The sequence below is a fragment of the Stegodyphus dumicola genome, chromosome 8 (assembly GCF_044657685.1).
Source record: "Stegodyphus dumicola isolate Sdum_Otavi_A_Nest chromosome 8, ASM4465768v1".
NCBI classification, from domain to species: domain Eukaryota; kingdom Metazoa; phylum Arthropoda; class Arachnida; order Araneae; family Eresidae; genus Stegodyphus; species Stegodyphus dumicola.
Window position 1 is genome coordinate 151,521,119 of NC_140775.1, and position 13,051 is coordinate 151,534,169.

A 13,051-nucleotide genomic window follows, 5' to 3' on the forward strand; every position below is an offset into this window, starting at 1 on the left:
TTATGCTCTCAAAGCAAACTCAACTCTACAACTTTCCGTTCTCGTCTGCGGACAGATGACTTTATAATTTATACCAAGGAATGAATTTAATTGAATTATGAGCCAAATAATAAAATCTCGTCTCTGGTTCATGTTTAAACTGAAAGCAAAACTTTTAATTCAGAAAACGGTAATAAAGTAAAATAAACATGTGACAACAGAAAACAAACTTTATGCTCTCTCTATATTACAGCATGTTAATTAAGAAGTTTATTGAATTTATAATTTTATTGTGAAACACTATGAAGCAAATGATATGCTAATTAAAATACAGAAGTAAATATAATTTGTTACTTAATTCATAAACTTTACATAAAACCTGAAAAAAAGAATTAATTAAAAAATAACAAAAAAAAAAAAAAAAAAAATCTGAAATGTTTCAGATTTTAAATTACGTCCAAAGGGGCGTTTTTTTAACATTTTGTGTGTTACCTTTCTTTATTAAATATCATGTTCCTCGCTCTTAAAACATAAGATCCAGTGCAACAGCAATATCGCAAAATAGTTTTAAAACGAGCATATCTTTAGAATTTCCGATACAGAGACTCACGCACTAGAGATAAAAATGTTTTTTCTGCACAACGTTGCCATTGCTCGCTTTGAAATCCTTGAGTTTGTTAATCAAAAATTCGTCAAAGTTTTAAAAAATAGGAAATCGATCATAAAACAAATTTCAAATTTCAAATTTGGTCTTCCACATGCTCATATTCGTTGGAGGATTACGTTATTCAAAATTCGATGACTCTATGTACCGTTGTTTTATCACAATACGAGAAATATACATACATTTATGCAGATTTTTCATTATTTAATTTCTTCAAATATAATGCAGGACTCTAACATTTTGTGACAACAGTTTGAAAAGTGAACTGACATTTATGAGTCCGACGCAAAATGCCAAAACGAAACTAATAGTCCTTCGGGATTCAAATCCCTTTGGACTAAAAAAGATTTTTTTAAATAGTTTTTATGTGGAAAATGCAAAAGGTATGCATGAAATTTATCGCGATATGTGTTAAATATGTAAACTATTTATTTATGTACTAACTTTTGTTGAAACATTGCTGTTATCATAATGAAAATGAAATTTATATGAATATACAAAATTGAAATTTTCTGATTTAAAAATATTGTATATTAATTTTCTTTCAGTTCATGTATATACATGTAATAGATTTTGTAGTAGAACGCAGGTGGTTGTATCCACAATGCACAGTTGGAATTTTGATTCCGTAGAATGCTGAAACGCCGATCCACAAGGAATAAGAAATTTGGCAATCAAGGTATAGCTTTTATTTCAGTAAACATGTTGTGGCCACAATCAAGTTGGAACATTAATTGTGTCTATCCCAAAAACGTTACATTTCAGATAAATTTGCAGGAAGACAGAAGGACAAACTACAGTCCAGCTGGGCCAAAGCGTTGAAAGCAAGTGCGTTATGTTCAGAGTGAAATCTTAATTTAGACCGTGTTAGTTTTTGGTTCTCAATGCATTTTGATTGGATGATTAATATTGCTGTAAAATTGTTATTGGCTGTTTGAGTTTTAGTTTCGTTTATATCATCAGAATTATGTAAGAGTCATATGACATAGATTTTTCTCGAAATGACGCAGTTCAAATAGAGGTTACTATTTTTAGAATACAGAAGGGAATTAAATTTCTCTGCTAATTTAATATTTTACATATTCTTTATTTTTCTTACATATATATTTTCACTTCATGTATATATACATATTTTCAATTCCTGCATATATATATATACACACACAAGAACTGAAAATTTAGCAGTGAAGTAATCTAAAATAGAATTAGAGCACAGAAAACAAATTGCAGGTTCACATGTTTTATTAAAAACGTAGAAGATTAAAATAAATTTTTGAATTCAGTATATTTTGAATAATTTTCTAATCTCTAAATATATATTTGTAGAGCTTTCAGTTTTGTACAGCAACGGCTCCTTTGTCTGATCAACAAGGGTTTAGGAAACGACTGCACTGACTTTCAGAAACGGTTCAAAATGTGTTTAATCGTTTCTGAAACGTGTTACAAAGCATCTTCAATATGGCGTCCACCATTTTCCGAAAGCCAATTAAGTTGTATTACTACATTCTCAATAGCAGCATTTAGCATATCACGACAAATGTTACAGACATGTCGGTGTATCGCATCTTTCAGTTACGGTAACTTGTATATATTATTTGCATAGATCATTGACTTCTTCCTGCCTTAAGCCAATTACAAGCCATTGCGGTTTTGCCTCACCCCCAAAAACAGTTTCGTTTTAGAAACGATTAAAAACGTTTTAAACCGACATGTTCACGTCTTAGAACAGAATTCAGGCTTCAAAAATCACAAAATTAGCGATCTGTTTCTAAGAAATCTAAGAAATCTTTCTAATCTAAGAAAACGATTTTCAGAATTTGCACACTTTTGCCAGTGATTTGCCATCTCTCATTTTCTAATCGCTAATTTGTGGTTTCTCACGGACGAATTTCTCCGTTACACGGATGGCACACTCGTATGTTTTCGTCTTTAAATGGTAGTTTTGTTTAGGTCAATGTTTCTTAAGGGTATGCAACATGTTAAACCCGTGTAACAAAAGGTTAAGTTACATTCTGACCCTTACTTTGTTTAACAATATTACATACATCATCATTTCGGCCCTGATGGTGAGTTTTTAAACTTTTTTCCCGCGGGCAATAAATTCCCATAACCTCCTTTAAATAATTACCAAGTTTGATAACCGTTTGGTTCAGTAGTTTTCCTTTTATGACCATTTGAATGTGGAATTTTAATTATAACCACCCTGTATATATGGGGGCGCTCAAAACCTTTAAGCGCTTAGGGTCTCGAGTCCCGAGTAAAAAAAATAACATCGACCTAATGAACTCGAAGGGTAATCCAATAAGTGAAAATTGGCAGCCTTCAATTCTGAAGAGAAAATTTATTACACTGAATAAAATATTACCTGAAGGGTCTTCTAAAAACGTTTAACTACGTGATCATGAATCAATTAGTAGTTTCATGATAACTTTAACTACTGATACCTGAATAAAATTTTAGGCTAGGAAATGATTTTCAGTGGCATCATTTCTAAAATCTTTAAATAATTTCACATTTCCAACATATGCTCTGGAACTTTCTCTATGATTGTAGAGCTTTATTTTTGGATAAAATGGGTTACATGATTATGTCAAAGCAGACGGGGGCTAGCCGCCTATGAGAAGGAATACCTTGAAAGATTTTCTGAAGGAAATTGGGTCATAGTCACTTTTTACATGAAAGAGGATCACGAAACATCTCAGATAGACAACTTGTAATGTATTCTAAGCAGCTGAAGAATTTATAGCATTTTTACTTTAAAGGAAAGATGGGATTTTTAACGGAAGTGGGATACTATTAACATTACCCATAAAGAAAACCACAAAAACACCCATATTACCAGCGCCTATGACAGTGATCAGGCTTCTCATCGAATAAGCTACATGCAGTTTCCTTACCTCTCAGCGGCTAGAGGACTTTCAAGCCTTAAATTTTATAATTTTATTCAATTCGCTGACTGCATCTGACGTAAACCAGATTATTACATTAATCATTTCTTCTCGTATTTCATTGTACTATATATTGAAAATCTGGTCAGATTATTTCTTATCATGCAAAATGTATATAGTTTGTATTCATACTAAAATATCAAAAGTATAAGGTATCTTTTTAGACTAAAATGATTTCAAACTTTTTTTTTTTGTAATTTAAACCTAACATTTTAATTTACACGTAACGTATTTAATTTTTCATTTGAAATTGTGTATTTTTAAGGCTAAAATATGTTTCTTTTAATTTTTTGCCTTTGTTCATTATTTTACATTTCCTTTGTTCATTATTTTCGTAATTGAGTCCATCAGCTTGTCGATTTTCCACATATTTGTGCTCACATTTCAAAAGCCCTGAAAGTCGCCAAATAATATTTTTACTTATCAACGGAATATTAACAGATACCTTTTTATAATTATGTATATCTAGGCGAGTAACTTCATATATATATATATATATATATATATATATATATATTTTCCTTCTAAGTGGATGTTTGCTGCTATGAGGATTCCTATGTGAAAATGCCTTTTATTTTTCGTTACACTCTAGAAAAATCATGAAAACCTCCATGCATATATCCAGTTTGATCGAAGAACACATTGAAGAAACTCTCGTTACAATGATGATAATTTAAAAACACACATATTCGCGAATTTTAACTAAAAGTATGGCTATTTGTTTCTCTAGGAGAATGATTATCATCAAATCTAATTAATAATGCATAAAACTTCTAATTAAACAGCATGAGGAGGATAAATTACATCAGATAAAGAACTATTCATAATGCGAAATTCTAGAAAAGACGAAAATATTTGAGGAAATATAAAAAATTGACTAGTTTTTTATTCAAAAGCAATACTCATGCAATCTAATAAGGAAGTGAATAGCAAGGAGCTAAGAAGTGTCCTATAAAACTGGAAATGCCTTCACGAAGAAGCAGAAAATTTATGCTTTTTTAAGATCTGGTCCCTTACTGAAAAGAAAGGTAAGAAGTGCTTATGTAGTAGCAATGTTTGGAACATTACTTACAATAATTTATTATATCTTTGCCAAATAGTGCCTATTAGTGGTAGCATGATTAAAGCTGTTGAATATTGGGAGACCGATGTGGATTCGAATTTCAAAGAGTAGACTAGCTACTTTAGCGTTTCCTTACCTCTCTCCATAAATAATAAAGACTTGACCCAGACATCCTTGAAACGTTCTTGATGGCATTTTTTAGAGATAGCGTAGTGAGTTTTGTTGCAGTCAACGAAACAAACAGATACTTTGTTAATTTTCATTTATTTTCAATAACAAATGAAGGCACTTCTTTAAAAGTATGCTTCTTTAACCTTTTGCAGTACAGTTTGTCCGGTCTGAATACATATAAAAATTTCTTTCTGTATGCACAGAAAAATTGAATGAAAAAGGATTTATAGATTAATATAGGTTACTCTGAACCTTCTTTATTTATAGTAGATGGCAGCTCAACACAAACCAGCCCATTTCAAAGTTGCCAGTGTCAATATTAATTGAAGTAAATTTAATTCTGTTGCAGTAGTAGTAAAAGGTTTTTTTTTTTTTTTTTTTTTTTTTTTTTTTCCAACAAAGGCTAACATCGCTTTGTTGTTTCTGAATTCCTGAAACCTGCTGAGAACAATTTCTCTCATATTTAAAACTGTTGTTTTGAAATAGCAAATGTCAATATCAGAATTGCTTTCTTGGGGATCTTTCAATAGGCTTTCAAAGTAAATCAAAGTTTCTCTTTCAAAATCTTTGAGCAAAAAGAGATAATGAGTTTTCAAATGCAATAACTTCTTCTAAAAAAACCCTGTAGTGTTTTATTAAGATGACTTATATGAGAAGGAAGTCTACCAGGAAATAAATTTTTGGATCCACTGATCGTTTGTTAGTTCTGGACCATAAACACCCTTTTCAAAGAGAAATGCTTTAATTTCTGTTAAAGAAACGCGAAACGTATCGCGATAACCAACGTACTTTATTATACAGCAGAAGATCTGCATACTCACTCTCCATTTCAACTAAACATTCTTTAAACAGACGATGATAAAGAGCTTTAGCTATAATGGAGTTAATAATTTTATCAAGAATTCCATTAATTTTGCAAATTTCTTTCTGGGCACAAAGCACCTCTTGATGAAAGATACTGGTAAGTAAGGATCTCGTGACTGATTTTTACTTCCTTGTACGAAGTAAAAAAGGAAGTATTGTAATCGCGAAAATTTTGAGGCATCAAACTTCAACGAAAATATCCATTTTGACTTCTATCGAATGCAATTTAATGATGGTTTTGCATGACATCTGTACACAAGGACAGGATAAAAGACTCTTTTCCACGCACAGAATTATAAACTAATTAAAAATGAATTCTGAAGAGAATTTTTCGTGGCGTCTATACGTACGTACGTATCTCGCATAACTCAAAAACGAGTAGCCTCAGAACGTTGAAATTTTGTATAGAGGACTGCTATAACATGTAGATGTGCGCCTCATATTTTGGTTGCAATCGGCCGCACCAAACGTATATAAATATATGGATATATATATCCACTCTGTTAACCAGCTCAGTGATCTCAGTCTCCTTACTCTTATATGTTTGTAAGTTGTGCATTTTTTGCTTTAAAAATGATTGAATTATGTTGCTGTTATCTTCCGGTTAAGGTTTTTATGCCTTTAGTAAATCTGCATGCAATATTTGTGGAGTTATCAACAATTTAAAAGTTGTTTAAGTGCAGCTAAGCCTAATGAATTTTGCAATGGTGGACATGTTGGTTTACATTTCAAATTTGGCAAAATAGCGGATTTGTTGCCAATGTAGAGAACCTAACGCTCGCAACAACAAAGACAACGCTTTCTTTTATTATTGCGAATTAAATCATGTTTAATCCATTCTGGAATTTATTCGAAGAAATAAGTGTTTAAGATTTACTTCGCAATTTTTAATATTGATTTTTTGAGTTTTTGTGCATTTTTGCCTTGTCGGGAAGTGAGAACTGAATTAATTGAATGAGAAATACTGAATCGTCTGTGAAAAACTGTTTCTTTTTTGTTTTGTTTGCTTAATTTCTTTTATACATCGTTTTAGATTTATTATAGTTTTTGAACAGAACATGTGCCAACGATTAGATAGTTCTTCAAATGATATAAATTTATATGCATTTTGAGTTATAATATGAACGAAATGTAACGCTGTTAAGCTAACTTAGCGCCAGACTGGCGTTATGGTAAACAAATATAGTGAATTTTAAAGAGTGCATTTATTTTATTGTGGTTTATGCACTGCATCGACGAAGCAGATTTAATTAAATCCAATAAGTTTAAATGAAGTGCAAGAAAAAATGCGTATAATTTAATATTCCGTGCAAGGAGGTCATGTGGTGTACACATCATATTTTTTTCTTTGAAAATGTCAACAAACCCGTTTTTTAACGATAGTAATATTTTTCTCCCATCCGTTGTAATTAAGACAAATTTGTTGAGTACAATATGGCGCTTTTTAATGCATCCAATCACAACATTTTCTATAACTTCTCGGAGTGTTTAACGTTTAAGTGGAAATAATCCTAAAAGTTCTTTAGGACCTGTAGATGAAATAAATCATTCAAAAAGTGACACTTGGGCTACATCATTTATGTCACTATACTTATCAAGTGCTATTGATAAAGCTGAAACCAATTTAAGATCTACTTGCTGGTTGGTTATATCCGAATATATTTTGACTGTTCTATCGTTCACTGTTTTAGCAGGCAGTGGTAATCCTTTAATTTTTTTGAAAGATGCATCTCATTTGTTCATTTTATGCACATGGAAATTTTATAACACCATAATTGTTTGCTAATTTCGTTTCATGTTATTTCATACCTTACTATGTGTTGTATACTGTGGTTCAATTTTCTTAAATTTTTATGTAACTTCTTGAGTAATCATCATTTTTGTGATTTTTCCCTAATAAATGATACCCTGTGTATGTTCAGACCTCTTGAGCTATTGTTCTTTGTAAAAAAAAGTTCATTTATTTTGGAACAGCTCGAAAAGCGACATAGTGAAATGAATTTTGAAAACGATTTATTAAACCAAATATTATCCAAATATTAAATTTTTTTATCCAAATAATATGGAAATATTTTAATAGCATCACTAACGATTAAACGACAATCGATTAACATTTATTTATCGATTTTTGTCACCAAATACTGTATTATCTTTAAAGAAATTAAGTATTTAAGAATCTGCATTACGTATGCATTTCCCTTGCATTGTGAAAAAACGACGGTACCTAGAGCCATTAAATTTGTAATAACGTTATGCGTTACCCGAACATGTGCACCTGCACATCCGAATTTTGAATTTTGTATTTCACATTTTGAAAAACGTTAAGGAATTTTTGAGTAACAAATTCAAAGATTTGATAGAAAACAGTGGCAACACTGTACGAATAAAATATTTTTATCTCCAGCGCGCGAAACTGTCTGTCGGAAATTCTAAAGATATGCTGCTTTTAAATATTTTGTGATTTTGCTGTTGAATCAAATATTGTGTGACGGGCTCTGTGGCAACGTTTAAATTCCTAATAAATCCTTTTAGGCAATATGAACGTTTTTAGATTATATTTGAAAATTTTCATTTCTAATTCCAGCTTTGCTGACTTTTTGTTGAAGTTTTAAATGCTTTTGTAGTAACATTTCCGTGGCAAATATATTTTAAATGATCTTTCTTAGTTTAAGTAAGGAAACTAATTTTAATGGAGTATTTTTTTATTTTATTTCAAATTATCTTTGTCATTTTGAGAAATCTCCAAAGCAAAAATAGTTTACTCATTAGAAACAAATATATTTGCAAAGAATGCAAGGAAACGAAACGTGGATTGTTACTAGATGTCAATAAAAGTCGTAGAAGCTTCTGAGAAACTCCAGAAGCGGTTTCTTCCACATGCACATTTTAAATGAATCATTTCCGATATTTTTTTTAATCACAGGTATATACCAAAAAGAGGCCATTCCAAGATCCAGAGGGCGTAAAATATCATTGGACAACAAATACTGAGATTTATGGCAGAAATATTTTGCTTTTCATGTTTCATTTTATAGGAATATCGTTTTGAAGTTAATGAAATTTAATTCGTTGTTATTATATGTTTATTGTCTTGTTTGTGATATTTGAAGAAAGTCGAACTAATTGTATTTTCTGTTTATTTGATTATTTATTTATTTAATTTTAATTTCAGCTTTCTTGCTTGGCATTGAAGACGTCTGCTAAAGTTGCGTATACCTTGAAAAAGATGAAATTAAGCGTTGTATTTCTTGCATGCTTTTTTATAACCATGATTGGTAAGATATTATTCTTCAAAATTTTAATTTAAAAAATAATCATTGATGTATGTAACCGAAACCGTAAATATATCTTTACAATGTCTTTTATTTTTGATAAATTAAGAAACTTTTAACTATTTAATAAATTAAATATTTAAATATATTTGATAAATTAAATATTAAATATTTAAATTTTTGATAAATTAGAAGTGCATACTTCATCTTTAAAGTCCGTTTCAGTTTTAAGTACTATAATAACATTTCATGGTCAAGTATAAGTATTTATTTGTTTTGTACACCATGGTAATATTTTATTCCCATTTTTGTCAAATCATTTACTTTATTTTCATATAATATTTTTATTTTAGGCACAGCTGTGTGACGTAAACGTTTTACAAAGAGCGAAACACAAATATTTCCCAAATGTAAAGTTTGTATGTATAGTGACCTGCTGTCTAAATGCCTTGACAGTTAAATGTACCGTAGCTAAATGTCCTGACGACTAACTAACTCTCTGTGTCCGCTAAATGTCCTGTAGGCGAAGTGTCCTTGTCGGCTAAATGTCCTGTCGCCTAACTCTCCGTGTCGGCTAAATGTCCTGTCGAAGAACTGTCCGGGTCGGCTAAATGCCCTGTCGGCTAACTGTCCGTGTCGGCTAAATGTCCTGTTGGTTAAGTGTCCCTATCGGCTAAATGTTCGTGTCGGCTAAATGACCTGTCGGCTAAGAGTCCATGTTGGCTAACTGTCCTGTCGGCTAAATGTTCTGTCGGCTAAATGCCCGTTTCAGCTAAATGTTCTGTCGGCTAACTGGTGCCGGTTAAGTGGACCCCTTTCACTTCGAAGATCATATCAGATTCTCCTATTTTCCGTTATTTACTTTTAAGCAAAGAATTCCCACAAACCTTGACGCATGTAGTTATTCCAGTCGACAACTACTCCGTGACCAGTTTTCAAGTGACTCTTTTTCACACCATTTAACTAAAGTTAATTTTTCGCTCCAATCATAAAAAAACCTCACACACTTCAAGAAACTATTTCGATTACTCAAACCATGTGCCTTTCTGAATATTTTTCTAACTGCGACAAATCGAAAGGTTGCAGCGCCACTGAATTTCGTCTCCGAAATACAATTTCATTTCATGATTATTATCACAAGTAGCACTTTTAAGAAAAACGCTTTTCGCTTGAAAGAATCTGACAGATTCTTCAAATGGAAAAGTAACCTGAAATAGTATGACTAAACAATAAAAATGCAACCATGTTGATTAGAGATTATTTAGTTCACGGCAAAGTATACGAGGGCTGTCTATCTAAGCGGAGGGTTATCTTCGTGCAGGATGTTTTAAGGAAACTAAATCGTATTTACCTTAAACCGCAAATATTCCCATGCAGTCAGCCTGTTCAGCTGAATTTGAAACCAGGTCGAACTACCAATGTTTAGAGGATTTAGCATTTAATCGCTGGCTGAACGCAACCATATTCAGAATTGCCTGAAGCACAGTGCGGCTAAGAACGCTATTCTACTAAAATATAAACATGAACAACTGTTGGAACAACATGTTACCATTCACACAAACTCAATAATAAAATAAAGCATGTTGCCAGTAACAAGATTAAAGTAAAAACCATAACATAAAATTAAATAGAAAATAGATACGGCTAAAGGAAAAAAGAAATGCAAATATTAAATATACATCTAACAATAGCATAATACGTGAAAATATGTGTTAGCTATCATTCTAAAATTAATAATGTCTACCAGAAACTAAACATAAATAAATCTAAAGCTTTCAGATTTTACATTAGGCCCAAAGAGGCTTTTTTTAACGTTTTGTATGTTACCTTTATGTACTAAATATCATGTTCTTTGCACTTAAACCATACAATTCAATTCGACAGCAATATCGCAGAATAATTTTAAAATGAGCATATCTTTAGAATTTCCGATACACAATCTCGCGCCCTGGAGATAAAGATGTTCCCCCCCCCGGCTCGCTTTCGTTGCCATTGCTCGCTTTCGAATCTTTGAATTTGTTAATCAAAAATTTGTTAAGTTTTACAAAATATGAAATGTATAATAAAAAAATTTCCAAATTCCAAATTTGGGCTACCAGATGCCTATATTCGGATGGAAGATTACGTTATTCAAAATTTGATGTCTCTAGGTACCGTTGTTTTATCACAATGCGAGAAACATACATACATTTATGCAGATTCTTCATTATTTAATTTCTTTAAAAATAACACAGGACGATAATATTTGGTGGCAACAATTTGAAAAGTGAACCGACATTTATAGTGAATCAACGCAAAATGCCAAAACGAAGTTACTAACCCTTTTGGGGTAAAAAGCATAAAATGCAAATAAAATTAAAAGAAATTTATCAATAGATCAGGACGACAAAGAGATAGAAAACATTGCAAATGAAATTAACATTGATGAAAAAAGATTCTAAATAATGATTCATAAGACCTACAGAATACCTAAAAAGGAAATTAAGCGGAAAAAACATCGAATAAAACATGAAGGTCTGAAAAAATGTAGGATGTCAAGAAGAAATAAGTAATCTCAAATTAAGAATTTACGCCATGAAAGTCTTAAGAACGTTTTGTTAGGAAAAAAGGTAAAGAAAACTGCAACCATTTCATAAAATAACAATATCTTCCCGCTCTTACTTTGATAGATCATTTTCATCCCTCTCCTATCCGAGGTTTGTTAAGTTGTCCCTGGCAAAAGAAACCGTGCCCCCAAATCCGGTTGCTTGCTATTTAAAACTTTCATACTTATCACTGCTGGTCTGTTAATCATGTATTTAATTTTTGTGGGCAGAAATTATGGAATATTTTTTAATTAGGCGATACATTTGTTTTCTCTCTTGTTTCGCTGATTAATTTTTTTATATACTGGTTGTTTGCTTGTCTAGATGTTTTATTACCAATATTTGAAAATATTTGTACTCTTGAAGAAGAGGAAGTTAGAACGAATTTCATTCCTCATCTCTAGAGTTTTCTTATTTTGAATAAAGAGGTTACTACCATGAAATCATATGATTTGAATTTTATCTTTAAATTTTAATTATGTACTCCATTTCTTACTCTGTCTTTTCTAAAACAGTTGATGATTTCCTGTTTTCTATGATAATTTGATATCAGTTTAATTTGATGAAATATTTTACAGGCTTCATCCAGGCAGAAATTAAACCCTGTTATGAAGACATGCAAGCGTGCAAAGAGACTTGCATGTATATAGGACGTAAGGCGTATGCATGCATTGGCAAAGAGAAAAAAGCCTGCTACTGTTGTCAGTATGAGAACGAAGCCCCATGCTCTGAAAATGAATAATGAAATGCACCGGACTAATGTTTTTCGACTACAGTTTTTCATATTCATGATTAAACGTTACAATTATTATTTATGAAGGCAATGTACCATTGCATAACACATATTTGAGAGACAGCATCCGCATTACAAAAATTAAATTTCGTAGTTCTCTAATTTGAGATTTTTGAATTTGTCTACTGTTTACCATTGCTTTTGATAATACTGTTAAATATGATATCTCTTAGATAAAAAATAATCTTACTTACAAGAGAATTGACTTTTCTTTCATATTAGACCCAATTAGTTAGAGAATATAAATTTTTTCGAAATATTTAAATATCGAATATTTCTGTGTTGTTTGTTCTTTGAAATAAGCCCACACTGCTTAATAAAGAAACATTTTTTTTTTAAAAGAACGAAATCTTAAAAACATATTCTAGGTTTACAATGTCTTCGTAGTTAGAAACTCCGTTTCGTCGGTAGTCATTGTTCTCCAATTTAAATATTCACAAATTTACTTAGGAAGTTAAGTTCTGTTTGTCAGTTGGATTTTCATCTAATGTCTTAGCTTAAGCTACACATGTATCAAGTTGATTTTGAAAATGAAGATTTTGACACCACAGCAAAATTAAAAAAAAAACTGTAAGCTTTAAGATTTTAAATTACGCCCAAAGGGGCGTTTTTTAACGTTTTGTGTGTTACCTTTATTTATTAAATATCATGTTCTTCACGCTTAAACCATAAAATTCTATTGTACAGCGATATACCACATTCGAATTTTCAA

General features: G+C 31.2%; 1 protein-coding gene across 1 annotated transcript in view; it reads left to right on the forward strand.

Annotated features, from left to right (window-relative positions):
- Window positions 1-12,540, forward strand: part of LOC118184652 (uncharacterized) — a 254,716-nt gene extending 242,176 nt beyond the window's left edge. Inside the window, exons 3-4 of the mRNA XM_085822584.1 lie at window positions 8,862-8,964; window positions 12,125-12,540. Of these exons, the coding sequence (XP_085678710.1) occupies window positions 8,862-8,964; window positions 12,125-12,288 (267 nt within the window). The 3' untranslated portion in view covers window positions 12,289-12,540. The remainder of the gene's footprint in view (window positions 1-8,861; window positions 8,965-12,124) is intronic.
- The last annotated feature ends 511 nt before the right edge of the window (window positions 12,541-13,051 follow it).